The sequence below is a fragment of the Dermatophagoides farinae genome, chromosome 6 (genome assembly GCF_024713945.1).
Source record: "Dermatophagoides farinae isolate YC_2012a chromosome 6, ASM2471394v1, whole genome shotgun sequence".
Classification (NCBI taxonomy): Eukaryota; Metazoa; Arthropoda; class Arachnida; order Sarcoptiformes; family Pyroglyphidae; genus Dermatophagoides; species Dermatophagoides farinae.
Genome location: NC_134682.1, coordinates 3859579 through 3880029, shown reverse-complemented (window position 1 = coordinate 3880029; position 20451 = coordinate 3859579). Strand labels below are relative to the sequence as shown.

The following is a 20451-nucleotide window of genomic DNA, read 5'->3' as shown; positions in this document are numbered from 1 at the left end:
GATGGATGGATGGATGGATGGATTCTGTGCCGCAGCAATGGCCAAAGAATTGACAAATAGTCATATGTGTTGTATGTATGGCCGCCATCTATACTGGCCATGATGAAACTTTTTTGTTTCGAATATATTTCGTGTTGAAAGTGAGAAAGAAAAAAGAAAAAATTTTTTTGAAACTTTGAATCAAATACACAAACACTGCAAAAAGAAACAGAAAAAAATAGATTGGTCCATAGGGATGTAGAAAAATACGAAAACAAGAAATTTCAGATAACGATAATGATGATGATGTCATGTTTTTAGAAAAAAATTTGTCATCATCATCATCATAATCAAATTAATTAATCAAATATCAAGCAGTGATATTCTATATGCTTCCGGGTTTTATTGGTGCATCCATGTGTGTTGTGTGTGTGTGTATGGCTGATAAACATATCAAACAAACAACAACAACGACAGCGACAAGGAAATGATTCGTTCAATGAATAAATGACATTGTAAATATTACAATCAGAATGTTGAAAGATTTGTTGTCGTTGGATATATATATTCTGTTATAATCTGGATGGAAAATCAATTGACATTCATTTGATGAAGTGCATGAGAATGTAATTAACATTTACATGAACGACAATGATAATAATTTGATTTTTTTTGTTTGACCCCATCCACAATATTTCAAAATTCAAGAAAGAAAGAAATAGAAAAAAAAATTTAGGTCATATGTTGGATTACCGGGAAAAATTATTTTCAATGTTGTCGATTTATTTATTTACTTTTTCACTAGAAAAAAAAGCAATCAATACCAAAAAAAAAATGACCTATGAAACAAGAAATGTCCATCGATGCAATGATGATGATGATGATGATGCTGTTGGGTTGAGTTTAAATTAATTTTTTGTTCATCCGAACTACCGACTAACCGTCAAAGAGATTTTGCTTTCCACATAAATTACATGCAATTGCCAAAAGAAAAAAAATGTGAACGATGATCCAGAAACTTATAGCAGCAGTGTGTTCCGGTGTAGCGATACAAAATCAATCACTATTCCGGAAAACAAGAGGTGAGGTGAGCGAGGTTGGAGATTATTTATTATTGGTACGAGGTATCAACAAATCTTGTATAATGACCGATTTTAAAATGATTCACAAAGAATTTTCTTTTTTTCCGTTCAAAAGATTTAATTTCAAGTTCATCATCATCATCATCAGCATCACATGCCAACAAAAAAATTGTTGTGTAATAAATAAAAATTTTTCATCTTTTATTTTTTTTTCTTGTTCACTGAAAACAAAACCGGAAGAATTTGTTGTTGTTGTTGTTGTTATTTTCCGGATTACAATTTTCAGAAAAAAAAATTCTCAAAATAACATTTATATGACAATGAAAACAGTAGCAACAACAACAACAAAAATGATTCAAGTGTCTTTTTTACATTGGAATTGAATGAATGAATGATGGTTTGTTGCTATTATAAATCAAATTGTGACAACAACAACAACAACAACAACAACAACAGAAAATAATAATAGAAAAATAAATGTTGAACGATAATAAATATATATATATGGAACGATATTTGTGAATTTTTCTTTCGCTATTTCGTTTCGGTATAGGATTCCATTTCCGTTTTTTTCCACGTATACGGTATTTATGAAACAAGCATCTAAATATAATGATGATCAAGTATCAGCAATTTGATTCCAGAATTTTCACTATATTCGGTGTTTGTTTGACTGTTTTTTTTTTTGTTTTGCTGGTCATTCTCGAAGAAAGAAATCTGATATTTTTCCAATATTTTTTTTATTCGTCACCTTAAATTCTAGTTTGTTGTTGCTTTATTGAAAATGGTTGTTGTTGTTGTTGTTTGGTTATCCGTAGTCTTTGTTATATTCGTGATCAGATTTTTTTAACAGAATTTTGCTTTCAAATTGATGAACAACAATAAAAAAAATGAAGTCAAACAATAACAAGAAAAATAATGGTGACAACACAAAAAAAAACGGATCACAAGTAGCAAAAACTTGACCAACAAGCAGAATTATTTGTCAACTTCAAACAGCCAAACAATAACGACAAAAAGACTTGACGAATCAGAGTATTGATCTTCATTGACGATGACTGACGATATATTCCGATAGGATTCCAAAATCCACAACAACAACAGCGAATAAAATGGCTGCCATTGTGGAAATTATTCATGAATCAATGTTGGATAAAACACAAACATTTTAAATTAACGATTAGAAATTATTGATGATGAATTACAATAGTTTGATAAATCCATATCATCCGGATTGAATGTTGTTGTTGATGATTGTTGTTCAGAATTTTGTTGTAGCTGCTGCTGCTGTTGTTGTTGTTGTTGTTTTTGATATTTTAATGATTTATTTACATTGAAATTAACATCCAATGATTGTAATGTTTCTGAACGTGAATAAAATTGTTGTTGATGATCTTTGTCTTGCTGTTGCTGCTGTTGATGTTGTTGTGAATGATGATATTTTGAACTACGAAATCCACTTGCCATTGTACTTGATTGTCCAGTCGTATTTCGTTGTTGTTGTTGTTGTTGTTGATGATGATGATGATGACGTTGATGGCGAAAAAAACAAAATATATAGAAACAGCATGGTAATGTTTCTCTTAATGCCAATTGGAATTTTTTTGACATTATCTGATATAGTATTGGATTAATTGTTGATGATAGATAATATGTTATACCGGATATATGTGTTAATAGGGTGAATATTTGAATAAAATATTCATCTTTAACATTATTACGTGCCATCACAATGGCCATTACACGTTGTGCATGAAATGGTGAATAACAAAAAAAGAATGCAATTACAACGGCCACTATTTTTTTTTAAATATATAAATGACCACAGCATTATTATTATTATTAAATTGGTTTTAGTGGTTTGTTTTTTTTTGTGTGTATCGCCAATATATCATGATCATTATGTTAGTGTTGATTTTGTCCATTATAATTTAACCGGAAAAATTGTTGTTGTTGTTGTTGTTGTCGTTTTTTTTCGTTCGGATATAATAACAGCATATAGAAACGAATCATTTGTGGACACAGACACACATACACATATGATCGTTATTTTTTTCGGTGTGTGTGTGTGTGTGTTGGTTTGATCATCATCATCATTAAATTTAATTCCAAAATTCCGATACAATACACACAAACAAGAATAATGATTATAAATATACCATTAAAAAATGAATAAAATAATGATGATCATCGTCCAATGTGAATTCGATCCATAAAAACGTTGAAATAGAATAAATGAAAAGAAAAAAAAATTACATCTGATTAGTGGATTTTATTTTTGAATAATGAATAAAAAAAAAAATGTGAATTTTCAATTCCGAATGGAATTTAAATCACCATCAATCATTTAAATTAATAAAAACAAACATCAAACACTTACCAAGCATTTTAATGACAGCTCGTCTTGATGCATTCTGTCTTCGAACAGACATTGACATTGAATGTTGTAATGCATGTGTTGTTGTTGATGGTGATGATGGCGATGGTGGTGGTAATGGTGAATGTTGTTGTTGTTGTTGATGGTCATTTTTACTATTATTTCCATTTGTAGCATGTAATGGTGATGATTGTGTTGATGATATTGATGATGCACCACCACCACCACTGCTAGTGACAACACCCAAACTAGGGTTTAAATTACCGGAACCGGATATCGTTAGTATTTTATTATTTGTATTTTGTGATTGATGATGATGATTATGATTATGATTATGAATAGGAGTATGAAATGAAAATTTGATTCGATTTACACCGCCACTGCCACCGCCACCACCACTACTACTATTACTATTACATTTACCGGATGATCGCCATCGACCATGTATGAAACTTTTATTATTTATATTATCTTTTAATCTATTTTTATATTCATCATCAGCATCATTATTATGATCATTATTTGATTTTGTTTGATTTTGATAATTATTATTAACAGTATGATGAACACTTTTAGATGAAGCTCGTAATTTTAATCCAATCAATATATACAATATGGTTATTATACAGATTGGTATAACAAAAAATACCATCGTTGCAATTTCAAATATATATTCATATAATAAATGTTTGACTGCACATTGATCACTACCAGGAAATGGATGGCCTTCATCATCAAGAACCTAGAGAATAAAAAAAAACAAATGTTTAATTGAACAGAACAACAACTAGACAAGACAATTAGAAAAATTCAGTAGATTCAAGCAACAACAACAACAACAAAAAATGAACAAACAACCAAATGATTGCCCTCGTATGTATAGAATATGGAATTAAATCAATAAATTCTTTTCCTAATGTTGATTTATTTCAAAATAATTTTTTTGTGATTAACACTCCAAGTGCCAGTGTTATTCTAAACTATTTTCACTTCACTATTCTCAAAATGTTGGGCACTTAAAGTGTTATTATTATAATGTTTTTTTCTAAATATAAAAAAAATCAAAAATTTTCATTCATTTCAATGAAACCCCATAACAATCATCATCATCATCGTCATGGGCCAAAGATTTCTATTTTTTTTCAAGTCTGTTTTGTTATTGTTGTTGTCGATAGAATCATCATAAAGAAAAACTAAATATGAAAAACATATGAAATGATGGATCTATTTTGTATTGATTCCTACTTTGAAATGTTGTTTTTGTTTCTGTTATTATTCGAGTTTGGCAAATCTCGGCAAAATGCACACACACACACACACACACACACAAAACGATAAACAACAATAATCATAAACAATGGAAAGAAATTTCAATGATCGATTACATCATTTATATTTTCTTCGAATCGATGATTTTTGTTATTATTATTATCATTATTATTCTATAAATGTAATAATCGAAACAAGAATTTTTTTTTCTCGTTTCCAATGATTTTATAAAATTCTTGATAATAATAATATGAGATAAGATTACTTGAATTTTTTTTTCCTAATTGTATTCCTATGAAATTCATCAGATAAAATCAAATATACGAAAAATGATAATAGAATCATGATGAAATAATTTATTTCACTTACTTGTACGATACCAAATTCATAAGCAATAGGTAATGCACAGAGAGCACTTATAATCCAGATAATAATAATCGTTTTAACAACACGGGCCAATTTTAAGGTCGTATGTGAACGTAATGGATGACAAATGGCAATATATCTTTCAATTGTAAATGCAATAATCGTTAATATTGATGCATTTGTTGACAATTCTGATGATAGACCACGAATCACGCAAAACCATTCACTAAAAACATATGGATATTTTTGCCATAATAATACTAGATCATGAGGTAGACCAAGTATCAATAATAATAGATCAGATACAGCTAAACTGAATAGATAATAATTGGTTGCTGTATGTAAATAACGTTTACGTGCAATTACTAAACATGTGATTAGATTACCAGATACACCGGTAATTAATATGGCTACATAGACAATGGTCATTAAAATGACTATATAACTTGAATCACGTGCCGGACCAATGGCTAATTCAAGATCACTTGAATTGGCAAAATATATTGAATTCGTATCGATTGTCGTCGTCGTCGTTGTTGATGATGATAAATTAACATTCTGATATTTTGTTTCGACAATAGATAAATCATCATCATGTTTAGTTTGTAGTAAATAAAATAAAGGCTTTGTCAATATATGTTGATTAGCTGATGAAATCACTGATGTTGATGATGATTTGAACAGATTTTCATTTCCACTACTGTTGTCGTCGTCATTGTTGTTGTTGTTGTTGTTGTTGTTGAACATTGACAACAATAATGTTTGATTGACAATGTCCGAAATGACAATCGTCATTATTACAAACATATATTTGGTACATATAATAATATAATAGATAGATAGAATATTTACAAAACAAACAAACACTGTTGTTGAACAATCATCAATGATAATGATGATGACCTATCATTATTTGTCATCATCATCATCATAAACATTTTCATTGAAAAAAAAATTTACGCCTTTTTCTTGTTGTGATAAATTTTGATCTCCGAAAAAAATTGTCATTTGATAATGATGATTTGTGATAATTATTTTTTTTCCCAATCAAAATAGAGAGAGAGAGAGCTGCTCACTGATCCAAATTTTTTTTTTCGGAATTCTTGATATATCGTTGTCATATATCACATATGTTGGTTGATTATTGAAAAAGAATCACTGATTTTCATTTCAAACAAACCAAACAAACCAAACATACACACACACACAAACACAGAGAAACGTATTTTTGTTTGATATGATAATGATGATCATTATTATGTTAAAAGTTGATGATTATAATCCTGAATATGAATAATTTTTTTCCATTCTTTTCATCATTCTTGTTGTTGAATTTTTTTTTCTGATTTCTTTTTTCACAATAATTCATGTTCATGTGTGTATATAGAAAATGTAAATAACAAAAAAAACAAACAACAAATTCAGATTCGGTTCGTTGCTTAAGGTTGTATTCAACGTTTGGTTGGTTATAGTTTTCGTGAAAATATTTTCATTATGACGAGAAAAAAAAACGCACTCACATACACACACATAAACACAGAATAAAGAAACCAAAAAGAATCGATAGAATTTTTCATTCTTTATATGACGTATTCTCATTTTCATTTAGACCACCATACATACATATCTCTATTTTGATAATGTCGTCGTTGTCGTTGTCGTTGTTGACGGTGATGATGATGATGATGATGATAATAATATTTGATACAATTCTTGGATCATATCCAGCAATAATTTCAAAGTGAAAATTATCCGAATCTTTTTGTTTCGTTTTCTAAGAGAGCAACAAAAAAAAACAGCCGCTTTTTGAATCAAAGTCAAGAATCTTTAGTTAGTTGTGTGATGATAATGATGATGGCAAAAAAAAAATTAGACACACGAATGTTCATTTTTCGCTCTCTCCGTGTGTGATGAATGTAACAATCAAACAAGAAAAAATGTGTTTTTTTTTCTTTCCTTTTTTCACACAAATGTGGATGTGGTCTTCTATGTATCCAATGATAATTCGGGAATGATTATTGCAATAGCAAAAAATAACAGCTCATTTTGGTGGTTGATTTAGTAGTTGTTCATTATTGCCTGGTTTTTTTTTCTTCATAATTATGATTCTCGTCTCTTTCACGGCGGGTGTGTGTGTGTGTGATATGTCTATCTGTTTGAAAGAGAGAAAAAAAAATATTATCAATTAAAAAGTTTATGAGGATCGAATGACGTGAATACCGTCATTTCATTTAGATGAAAGAAAAAACAAACAAACAACAACAACAACAACAAAATAACGATAATAATAATTCACCATGATGGAAAAAGAAAATTTTTTAGGTTTTCGAGGTTTCTTTTATTTGTATACAAGAAAGACAAACCAAATGGCAATGGATGATGATGATGATGATGATCGTTTAGTGTTGTTTTTTTTATTGTAAAAAATTTTTTTTTTCTTTGACTTTGACCTTGACAAAGGTAAATTTTTTCTGTTAACTTTCAAAAAAAAAAAATAATAAATAAAGAAATGAAATGAATGAAAAGATTTTCTATGAAGGGAAAAAATTATTTTTACCCTGAACAAAAAAAAAAATGTTCAACGTTCAATGCTATCGTATGCTATTCTGTATGCCATCATCAATGGTTTGGTTCCGGCCGTTCGTTTATTCATTCAATTCTTTTTCTTCTTCTTCTTCTTCTTTGTTGATAAATGTGAAAATGGCGAGAAAGAAAAATACAAAAACAAATGACAGAAAGTAGAAAAATTTTCCGATGCTTTGTATAGTGAATGAGAATCTTTTTCATTCATTAATTCATTTCATTTCATTTCTTTTTTTTTTTCTGGTTAACACACAAACAAAGAGAGATGGTGATGCATTCGAAAATATTTTTTTTCCTTTTTTCTCGTTGTTGTTGTTGTTGTTGTTGTTGTTTTGTCACATTTCAATCAACTACACACACACAGACAAATATACATATGGTAGACAAATTTTTTCATTCATTCAATTTGGTGAAAAGATTTGTTTCTTTTTCATTTTTTTGTTTTGTTTACGATATTCATGATGACGATGATGAGTGTTCGATATGACTTATGTGTGATGACGGCCAAAAAAAAATTGGTCATACGTTGTAACTATAGTTGTTGTTGTTGTTGTCAATCAAGTTAAAGTTAATGAATTCGAAAATTTTTTTTTTCGAAGGGGAAAAACAGAAAAAGAAAATTTTTTTTTTGTCAAATTCAAATTGCACATTGAATGAACAAGAAATGAAAAGAAAAAAATGATCGAAACCAAAACTTTGATCGATCATTTATCGAATCGTTTTTTGTTTTTTGTTTTTTCTCTTTCATTCATTGTTTAGAAAATACACATCGATTGATGATGTTGGCCACAATTATAACGATGATGATGATGATGATGATAGGATGTGATGGACAAAAGAAATTTCATTTTTTTTTGTCATTTGAAAATTCCAAAGAATTCTGGTTATCATCATGATCATTTATCGATGATAATGCATCTCATATTTTTGGCAGTATATTCGATTCTGTCATATAGATGGAAAGACAAACATCTTATTGTTCACAGATAACGTTATGATTATGATCAACGACAACAACAACAACAACAACAAAAAAAATTCGAATGATTTCCAGAGAATGTCGAGAATTTTTTTTTCTTCATTGCCTTTATTTTTAGTATTTTAATTCCATAAATATCATTGTCATCTTCTTGGACATTTTTTTTCGCTACCAAAAAAAAACTTTTCACTCCAACCTTTGACGAGAAAATCAACACTGCAACAAAAAAAAAAGTTTCAATCGCTGGAATCCATGAGAAGTTTTCCAAATGCCAAGAAGAAGAAGAAAAATTCCAAAAATAAAAATGGAATGAAATCAGAGAGACCGAGAGTGAGAAACAACCGACAAATGTCAACCAAAATGAAGATTCGACATTTGATTCAACATTTGTAAAAAAAAAATCCAAAATGAAAAAAAAATAAATTGCCACATATAATATGAAACAAGATATTATCATCATACGGTCGGTTGAACATTGAAGATGATAACAGACATACACACACACACAGGCCCTGAAGATAAAAAAAAAATAAGTGTGTGTGTATGTGGTAAAGATCGACAACAAGAATCGAAATTGAAATTATTGTTAAATTTTATTTTCCGGAAATTTCTGGTTTTTTTCCCAACTACTACTACTACTATTCATTTCATTTCGGATTCAATATTTTTTTTTTTTTTTTTTGGTTTTGTTGGTTACGACAAATAATCATGCTCTCTCTCTCTCTCTCTCTCTCTCTCTCTCTCTCTCTCTCTCTCTGTCTTTTTCCATTATTTTGTTCAACATCACCATCATCATCATCATCATCATTCATACATCATCATTTTCAACAAAATGATCTGCATGAAAATTCACCATTTTATTCACGACTTTCGTATATATAAATCTTAAGGTCTTTTTTTTTGGTTAATCGAAATTTTTTTCTCATTTCATTTTCTATAGTAATATTCTTGCTTGTAAAAGTCGTTCCAATTTCAAATCATCATCAGTATATATATATGGTGTTACATACAAAATCAAATTCATTCATTTTGTTTGTTGTGTTGGTGGAAAAAAACTCAAGATTTTTTTTTGAGAGCAAGATGGAGAGAGAAAGCGAAAACCATTATTCAAAGTTGAATATCCATACATTGGATCGATTTTTTTCCATAGATAAAAATCTATTATCTTGATTAAATCTTAATAGAATTTTTTTTCGATTCCGATTTCGTTTTGTTATTTTTTTTTTGGCAATTTTTCTACATACAACCCCCCCCAAAAAAAAGGGTTGCAAAGCTTGTTTTGCTTGATTTGAATCTTATTTTTCATTTATTTAATTTTTCAATTTGAAATTTAAAAAAAAACAAACATTGAATTATGAACAAGAAAGCAAATAGTAAACATATAAAATGAATATTCATTCCTGAATATTCTCAATTTTTTTATTATTATTTTCATTCAATGAATTTTTTTTTTTTTTGGTCCATAAAATATACAGAATATTCTGTCGTTGTTATGTGTACATAAAATTCAAGACAAGACGAGCAAAAAAAAAAATTAAAAATTGAAAATTGAATTTTATTCATTACATTCAAAATTTGAAACAAAATATGCAGCCATGAGAGACGAAAAAAAAATGAAATTAATAATTAAACCTACCTGGTCGTAGGGTGTGTGTGTGGGCGTGTGTGTGTATTATGTAAGAATTTGCATTACAATCAAAAGACGTGGATTATGTTGAAGATTAAAAAAATAAAGAAAAAAAACGATACTGATAATGTTGGCACGTAACACGACGTAAAGACATGGTGGGCAAATTGAATTTTTTTTTTTCGTAAAAAGAATTAAACAAAACAAATTTTCATTTAAAAATAAAATGAAAAAGAAAAACCAGTTGCTGTTGTTGTTCCAATGGCCAAGTTGTTTTTTGGACAACTGATGGCAGTTTTCTCACACACACACACACACACACACACGTCAAACACAAGGATTGCAGATGGTGACGGTTTTTTGAATTTAAAAAAAAAAAAATTTTCCGTCGAAAATTAATTTCACTGTAAAAGCAAAAAAAAGGGAATTTTTTTTTCAATCATCACCATTCAATTTATAGTGTTTGTTGCGTTGTTGTAAAAACAAAACAAAAAAAATTCATCAAACGAACAAATCATCATCACTAATTGCAAATTGATAATTTCAATGAATAATTGAAAGGTGTGTGGATAGACCAAACAAACAACCGAATAAACATTAACAAGTTGAATACGGAACTGAAAATGAAATGGAAAAATAAACTGTAGCCAACTGTTTGTTTGAGAATTTTCTTTTCTTCTTTTGGTTTATGATTCTGGCACCGTCTCTATCTATCTATCTATGTGTGTGTGTGTGTGTGTGTGTGCAGAAAGAGATGATTTTTACAACATGGATTGGATGCAACAACAACTAGTAGCTTGTATCTATGTGTAGGGATTTGGTTTTTCATCGTCGTCATAGTTGTCGCCGTTTGGCGTTTTGGTTATAGCCATTTATATTTTTATATTTGTTCCACAAACATCATCATCAACGACAACAACAACAACAACAACAACAATAACAAAGGGTCCTAAAATGATTCTCTGGTCCTGAATGATGATAGAAAGAATCTAGATGGATGGATGGATGGATAGATGGAAAAAAATAGGAGAAAAAGAAAAAGAAATAAAAAAAATTGTCGCTATCGTCAGAATAATTTTTTTTTGCATTCAATGTTTGTGTGTGTGTGTGTGTGTGTGTGTGTGTGTGTGACTGACACTTTTTTTCATTATTATATTATTATTATGGAAGAACCCGAATCCGGAATTTCGTTATTCGTTTTTTATTTTTTGCTTCGACTCGAATCAAAATTTGTAACCATAAACATCAATTTTTTCGCATCAACAATATCCCTCTGCCACACCCATAGCCACCAACACACACACACCCTTTTTTTTGATTATAATAGAACGAAATAGTCAAATTTTTTTTTCAATGGTTCGGTTATATTCTGGCCATATTGGCAACGAATAAAAACGGAATTTCAAACTAAAAATTATTATCATCATTTGTTTATGTGGTTAGAATTTTTTTTCCCCGTGTTCATGCATCTCTTCATCATCATATTCGTCATCACAAGGAATGATGATGATGATCATGATGACAATTATTAACTGTGAAAAACAACAACAACAACAACAACAACAAAAACCTGCAGCAAAAGCAGCAACAAAATATAAAAATAAATTGAAACAGAAAAACAGAAGAAAAAAAATGTCATCAAAAGAAGAAAAAAAAAATCATTTTTGTTGTTGCTGGATTATTTTTTATTATCATCATCATTTTGTTTTCCCGTTCACTTTTTGTTTTTATTTTCTTACTTGCTTCTAATCTAATTGAATTCATTTTTTTTCTTGTTGTTGTTGTTGTTCACTCTGGTTGTTGAAAGAATTTTTTTTGTTTGCATGATGCCATCATCAGTCGTTAATTTTGTTAAATTTGCTGTTTAGTAAGAATTTTCCATTGTTTATGTTTGTGTGTGGACAACAACAACAACAATAACAACAACAAAAACAAAAGAAAAGAAAATAGTCTGTTGGTTATTGAAACAAATGAATCGAAATATTAATGGAATATCAAAAAACATATAATAATGATAATAATAATAAAAAAAACTGTTTCGATAAACAACAGAAAAAAAAACCATAAACTGATGATAATAAAAAAAAAATTATATACAATCCGATTGAGAGATAGAGAGAGAGAGTTATAAAGGGATTTTCTTGCTTGTGATGGAATAAAAAAAAAGATAAAGGTACTGTGTACATTTTGTTTATTCCATCACAAGCAAAATATATCGATTTTGGTTTCAAGCAAACAAAAAACGAAATTCTAATGAATCACAAATTGGTCAATAACAACAACAACAACAACAAAAGAATCGAGTGAAAACTTTTCAATGATGAAAAGTTTTCATTTTTTTTCTCTCATTCACATACTAAAGAATATAGGTACTGATAATGAACTATTAGTTATTGTTGTTCAATCAACCATTTGATTTCCACAGTAATGGATTATTGTGGAATTGATTCCAAGAATAGAATCTTTCATTTTAATGATGATGATGATGTTTGTTTGTTTGTTTGGTCCAAATGTGTAATGAATGATGATGATGATGATGATGATACTTTTTGTATTAGAAAGTTGAACTCAAAACCAAACCAATGAACATCTAGAAATGCATTAAGACATTTTTCTTTTGAATTTGATAAAAGAATAGATTAATTTTGGTGTTGGTGGTGGTGGTGGTGATTTTTTGTTCGGCGTCTATTAAATCGGACCTTGAAATTCAGAATCATTCGTTGATGATGATGATGATGATGATGATAATCGATAAACAATCAATTCAGCTGTCATCAGTGTATTATGTAATGGACAAATTCTTGCATTTGTTTGTTTGTTTGTTTTCGGATGGATATAGATTTTCAAACAGCAAAAAAAAAAAATTCCAAATTCTGCTATTACTTGTATATATGAACATAAATGGGAATGGATGAATAATAATAATAAAAAAATGAAAGAATAAAAAAAAAGAACAATTTATTAATGATTCTTTTTCGTTTTTTTATTCGGCTATATATATACACTCACTATACAGAATTGGAATTCCAGTGGTAAAAAAAAAACCATTTCGATGTTTTGTCCAAACATTCGAATATATGGGGAACGAAAAAAAAAATTGGCAAAAATAATTTTTGTCGACAATCGCGAATTTGTTGTGAATCATTTCATTCAACTTAATTGATAAATATATAATAGCACATGATTTTCATGGCCAAAAAAAAAATGAAAATGAAAAAAAAACAATTATTTCCATCATCATCATATCACAAACATTTTTCATCATGTGCAAGTGTTATTAATCACAATTGAATATTAGTGCAGAAAATTTCTATTTGTTGTTGTTTTTTTTTTACTTTCACAATTCAGAATTAATCGACTGATGATGAAATCCATTTTTTTTTGATCAAATGATGTGTGTGTGTGCAAGTGTGTGCGTGCATGATTTGATGTCGATTGATTTAGAAAATCATGTTTGCTCGAATCACGAATGTTCAAATTTGTTGCTGTTGTTGTTGTTTTTCATCATAACATTAATTACCAATTTCATGAAAACGGACTGAAGATTAAAATTTCTTCGTTTTGGATTTTTGATTATAATTATATTCCATTGAAATCTGTAATGATTTTGACAAAATGAATAAAAATAACCAGAGAACCAATTGAAATGATACAATGAATTCTGATAATATTCATTTGAAATGAAATTATCCGGGATTTATCATGATGATGGTTTACGAAAATATTCTCGAATATCGAAAACAAAACGTTTTGATTCTCGAAATGAATGAGAGAGAAAAAAAATTTGCTATCAACAAAAAAAAAATGAGACGTTCACAAGCTGTTGTTGTTGTTGTCATTCTCATATTCTCAATCACATAATGTTCATTTGATAGATGATGGAAACATTATTCTTTATTCTCTTTGTTTTTTTTTATCTCACCACTTTATCCAGTTTTGAAAATTTCGTTTTTTATAAAACAAAAAAAAAATAACAACAACATTGACGGACAATGAACGAGCAGGAAAGAAAGAAATAAAGAAAGGAAAAAAAACAATTTTCCAAGTGCAAAATGATGAAAATGAAAACAAAAAGAAAAGATTTTTTCGATTTCAAAATGTGATTGTTTTTGGCAAACAACAATTTGCAATGATGGAAAAGAATTTATTTTGTTTTTCAATGAAAAATGTTCAACTTCTTCATGACCGATAATCATCATCATCATCATCATTTTTTTTCCGGAATTTTACAGCCGAAAAAGATTTTTTTCTTCTTTCAAATTCAATTGTCGGTTTCTCATTTTTGTTTAAAATTTTTTTGATTCCATTTCAGATTTTTTTTCCACTGTTCATAATTGAATTAATTTAAATGGATTCGTCGTTTTTTTTTTTGATTTTTTGTGTTGAATTTTTTTTTCTCGGTTGTAATGGTATGTATCATCATGACAATATTTATATATCTGTTGATGATGATAACCATGGTTTTTTTTGTTTTGTTTTATTTGATGGTAGTGTTTAGCGGCCAACTCTCTATGGGAAATTGTGATAATGAATGAATGAATGAATGAATGCAATGGCAGATGGTGAAAAAAAAATGTCTTGATTTTTTTTTCTTGGACGTCATTTAGAAAAATTTAATTTTTTTTTCTTTTGTCTTTGAAATTTAATCACCAATTTTTTCATTTCATTTTAGATTATAATCTATGTGTCACATATGTGTCGCTGTTGTTGTGATTAATTATCATTTTTTTTTCGTCGTCATTGTTGTTTGTTAATCATTCCACATCCGATGGCTACATTTTCTGAGAAAAAAAAAATTTTTTTTTGACTAAAAAAAATTGTGGATGATCGTCACCAATCCGGCTAAATTAATGAGCAAGGGGATACTGAGAAAACAAAAAAATTCTAAAACACCAAACCACAATCACCATGGTGACCAGAAAAAGAAACAAAGAGAGAAACAAATCAACAAAAAAAACCAGAATGTTGTGAATATATTCAATGATGGTGGTAAAAAAAAATCAATAAAAGAATCAATTTCTTCTCAAGATTATTATTGCTAATCTGGCCTTTAAAATCATCTTGTTAATACCATTGTCATTTGAATAAAGATAAAACAACATGAAAAGAATCTATTCAATACCATGTACATCGATGACATCGAATATCAATGATCAATGTTTATTTAAATGGCAGACAAAAAAATCTAAATATTTAGCCATTTCTACTGATAATATTGTCAATATATACAATAGACATGGTGAACATATTGATCAGATCAACCTGTTTGGGTAAGAATTGAATTTTTGTTTTGTTTTGTTTTGTTTTGTTTTCTGATCACTTGAATTGTTTTGTTTTTGTTTTTTGTTTTATGAAAATAGTTATTGTACAGCACTTTGTTGGGATGAAGATGGTGATTGGCTTGCAATCATTACAAATCGTTCATCATTAATATTTCTTTGGAATTCAATTACACATAAACTTGAACAAATTGATACTGGAATGAAAGAAATATTGACAACAATTTCATGGTCAAAATTGAATCATTCAAGTTTATTTGTTGGTACAGCAAAAGGCAATATACTCATCTATAATAATCAAACAGCTCGTAAGAATCCAATTTATGGTAAACATACAAAACGTATAATTGGCTGCTGTTGGAATTCAATTGGTACTAGCAATATGATTGCCGTTATTGGTGAAGATCGTGTTTTAACTGTAAACAATGAAGATGGTGATACATTGAGTCATAATCAATTGAAAGGTGATGGATCGAATGTAAAATTTTTTCATTCATATCAAGATATGATTACGAATTATAATAACAAAAATTCATCATCATCATCATCATCAACATCGACAACAACAACAACAACAACAACAGCTGCAATATCGGCATCATCTGTTAATAAAATCGATAATAGTGTTTGTCTTGTATTGAATAAACGAATGTTATTCATGATGAATATACAGGATAGTGAAAATTCATTTATATTAAATTTTAAGGATTGGTATGAAAATATTATCGATTATTATTGTTATCCAAGTGGAAATATTTTCATTGCATTCACATCCGGTTTAATTATAACCGTATCAACGGGTATGAAAAATTTTGGCGTAGAATTATTACAGATCAAAGCACATAGAGAATCAATGACAACATTCAGTGTTTGTTTGAATATTAATCGGATTGCAACTTGTGATGAGAATAAGTAAGTGCATATCATATCATCATCATCATCATCATGTGAATATTATTAATGAGCGATTTTTTTTTTATATTTTTTTTTTAGTATAAAAATATTTAATCTTTATGAACATAATGATATTGAAAATGTATTCACTGTGGATGATGAACCATCAATTGTACAAATTGATTGGACAGCCGATGGACAATTATTGGCATTATGTTCCAGTTCTGGTAATATTCATGTTTATTTATCACAATTGAAAATTATTGGCGACAATTGTGGTACTAGTTTAGCATTTTTATCATCATTATTAGAAGTAACCATATTCAATGTACATGAAGAGATACAAGATTCAGTGATGATTGTACGTATTGAAATTGAACCATCACGTTTAGCTATTGGTCCATTTCATTTAGCCATAGCAATGAATAATAAAATTTGGCTTTATGTTCTCACAGAAATTGAAATGCCACCCACAGAATGTGAATATATGGGCATTATTAAAGAATTTAAATTAAATCAATTCTATATGGCAATATTGTTCACAAATGGTTCATTACAATTTCATCCTATTGAACAACAACGCCATCAATCGAATAATAATAACAATGATGATAATCGGCCACAATATTTTACATATCCAGATGGCCAAAAACAAGAATCTATTGGTGTGAATAATAAAAAAATTTCCGTTACATCATTATGTTTGACCAATGAATTTCTTATATTTTCAACCGATAATGGTACAATTATTTATTTTATTATTGAAGATTGGAACACCACTGTTGTATATCGTCACCGGGAATCAATACAAATGATTGAATGTAATCAGAATGGTACCAGATTAGTGTTGATTGATTCAAGAAATGATGCTTATGTTTATAATGTTTATGGTGAAACATTAATATCAATACCTACTGATCATGTACCATCGAAACCGGTAAAAATCCTATGGGAAAGTTGGATACATGATCATTGTGTGTTTACTATTTGTGATCACAAATTCATTCATGTTTATTCATCACCATTAACTACTATAAATGGATCTATTGTTGATTTTGTTGGCCGTATGAAAATTCCAAGTGGACAATATCCACTTTTATTATATAATGGTGTTGTTGTTTGTCAAACGAAAAGTGGTAAAACATCGAATTTTGTACTATCCACTCATGATTATGCTATCAAAAATAATTCCAATACAACAACTATACCATCAACATTTAAACGTGATGTTTTTCGTAATATCCTCAAACTTCGCCGTTATCAAGATGCAATAAAAATCTGTAATTTTCTTGGACCAGATGAATCCGAAGATCTTTGGATCGCTGTTGGTCGTGCTGCAATTCAGGATTTAGATTTAAATGTAGCAATATGTGTGTATCAAAAATTACAAAAATTTACTATCGTTTATTGTCTAGAAAATTATCGTAATCAATCAGAATATTGTCTATTATGTGGCCTATTGGCTGAAATGTTGGCCGATTATGATCTAGCACAGAAACATTTTCTGAATTCATCGCAACCAATACGAGCACTTGAAATGCGTAAAAATCTTCAACATTGGAATGAAGCATTGGCTTTAGCACGACATTTATCACCCGATGATATACCGGCCATTTCTCGTGAACTTGCATTCAATCAAGAATTACGACAAGAATATTCAAAAGCATTGAAAAATTTCGAGAATGCTTTGAACAGCCAATCATCTGGTGATGTTGATGGTGAAGAAACGAAAAAAGAACCCAAAGAGCTCGATCATAATAGTGAACATGTACAGCTTTGTTTGGCCGGTATCGCAAGAAATTCAATTCGATGTGGTAATCTCAAAAAAGCTTTAATCATTGCCCATCGTTTGGATGAAGCAAAATTGATACAGGAATGTGCATCAATTTTGGAAAATTTAAATCATATTCAAGAAGCTGCCGCTCTGTATGAACAATGTAAACATTATGATCAAGCAGCTATATTATATCTAAAGGTAAAAAATTCAGCCAAATTATCCAATCTTATATCGATGATAACGGATCATGAAATTCTTGGTCAATATGGTCGAATTAAAGAAATGGAAAAACAATTTCGTCATGCTGCCGAAATCTATTCGAAAGCTAAACGATGGGAAGATGTGGTTCGTATTAATCTTGATCATTTGAATAATCCAGGTGAAGCTGTAAAAATTGTTCGTGAACATCAATCGGTTGCTGGTGCAAAATTGGTTGCCAGATTTTTTCAACGTCTCAATGATATGACAGCGGCTATTGAATTTTTAATAATGTCCAAATGTTATGATGATGCATATAATCTGGCATTGACAACAAAACAAATCGACATTTATGCTGATATAATGCAATATCATGCTACTGATGTTGATATTCATGATCAACATGATGATGATGATGGTGGTGGTGAAAATGTTGACACCAAAGACCCATCATTGTTGAATGGAAATGATCAAAAAGTTTCGAATAAAAATGAAAATAGAATGGCAATGGCCAATCTTCAACATTTTCGTACGATTGCCATCTATTATGAACAAGAGAATAATCTATTCAAAGCTGGTAAATTTTATTGTCTGGCAAGAATGTGGCAAAAAGGCGTTAAATTATTGTTGCAATCATCAACAGCATCAGGTCAACGAAATTCAATAAATAATGACCATCAAATGATGAATAACAATAATAATAATAATAATGCAATTGAATTGGCAATCGATGCAGCTACACATGCACATGATGAACAAGTAACAAGATTGATACTTGATTATTTAATGGGTGAAACCGATGGTATACCAAAAGATTTTAAATTCTTATTTCGTTTATATATGAAAATGAAATATTATGTTGAAGCGGCTAAAACGGCCACAATAATTTCTCATGAAGAACAGTTGTCCGGTAATTATCGTAATGCACATCAACTATTGTATAGTATGTGTGTTGAATTACATGCAAATCATATAGCTATACCATCGGAAATGGCATTCAATCTAATGTTGATACATAGTTATATGTTGGCCAAAGTAAGTTAATAATGATGATGATGATTTCGAAATGTTTTTTTTTGTTTGTTCCTCTTTAACTAACTTTTGTTTTGCATGAAACAACAACTATAGTTGTGGATACGGATCGGTGGCCATCAGATAAGCGCAAAATTATTGATACGAGTCTATGATAATATAAATCAATTTCCTTCACGTAAGTGAAATGAACATATTTTTAGCCTTGATATATAATACCATTTTTCATCATCATCATCATCATCATTATTATAACAGATTCTGTACAGATTTTAACATTTGTCGTTATTGAATGTATTAGAGCTGGTTATGTTCGTAATGCACTTAAATATGCTTATACATTAATGAAACAAGATGATCTTGATAGAATTGATACAAAATTGAAGAAAAAAATTGAAAATCTTGTACGTAAATCGGCTTCTTCCGAAAAACGATTGTCTAGCCATGAAGAACTACGACAAGAATTATGCATCAATTCAAATCCATGTCCATATTGTAGTGAACCAGTGGCCGATGATGAATTTGTCTGTAACGGATGTCGTACAGCTATACCGTTTTGTATTGCAAGTGGAATGCATATCCGTTTATCGGATCTAACTAAATGTTCTTATTGTCATTTTCCGGCCATAAAATCATATCTATTGGAATTGTTACAATCATCAATGATAAAAAATGGTAAAAATGAAGACGATGATGATGACGATGATGGTGGTGGCAATCGTTTTTGTCCAATGTGTGAGCATAAAATTAATAACAATCAATTGGAACGAATAACAATGGATAAGATTTTCAATCTAAATGATTTAGGCAACAGAAACAACAACAACAACAACAACAACGACAATAATGATGATGATGATTTGAAACAATAAATTATTTTAACCATTAAAAAATTTTTAGATTCAAAATAGATTTTGATATGAAGAAAAAAAAATTATTGGAAACCCAAAAAACCACGGGTGGGCATTGGCTATAGGAATCCCCAACACTAAGAAACACATCAAATTCA

General features: G+C 29.2%; 2 protein-coding genes across 2 annotated transcripts; one reads left to right on the top strand and one right to left on the bottom strand.

Moving 5' to 3' along the window:
- Window positions 1-1153: 1153 nt before the first annotated feature.
- Window positions 1154-7941, bottom strand: LOC124493994 (uncharacterized). Its single transcript, XM_075732355.1, has 5 exons — window positions 7631-7941; window positions 7294-7551; window positions 5077-7225; window positions 3442-4180; window positions 1154-2857 (listed from the first exon to the last, which is right to left on the bottom strand). Exons 3-5 carry the CDS (start codon window positions 5878-5880, stop codon window positions 2235-2237), a joined length of 2166 nt encoding a protein of 721 aa, XP_075588470.1. The 5' UTR covers window positions 5881-7225; window positions 7294-7551; window positions 7631-7941; the 3' UTR covers window positions 1154-2234.
- Window positions 7942-14943: 7002 nt separating this feature from the next.
- On the top strand, window positions 14944-20350 carry Oseg6 (intraflagellar transport protein Oseg6). Its single transcript, XM_047056829.2, has 5 exons — window positions 14944-15532; window positions 15623-16453; window positions 16535-19445; window positions 19539-19620; window positions 19701-20350. Exons 1-5 carry the CDS (start codon window positions 15363-15365, stop codon window positions 20312-20314), a joined length of 4608 nt encoding a protein of 1535 aa, XP_046912785.2. The 5' UTR covers window positions 14944-15362; the 3' UTR covers window positions 20315-20350.
- Window positions 20351-20451: the final 101 nt, after the last annotated feature.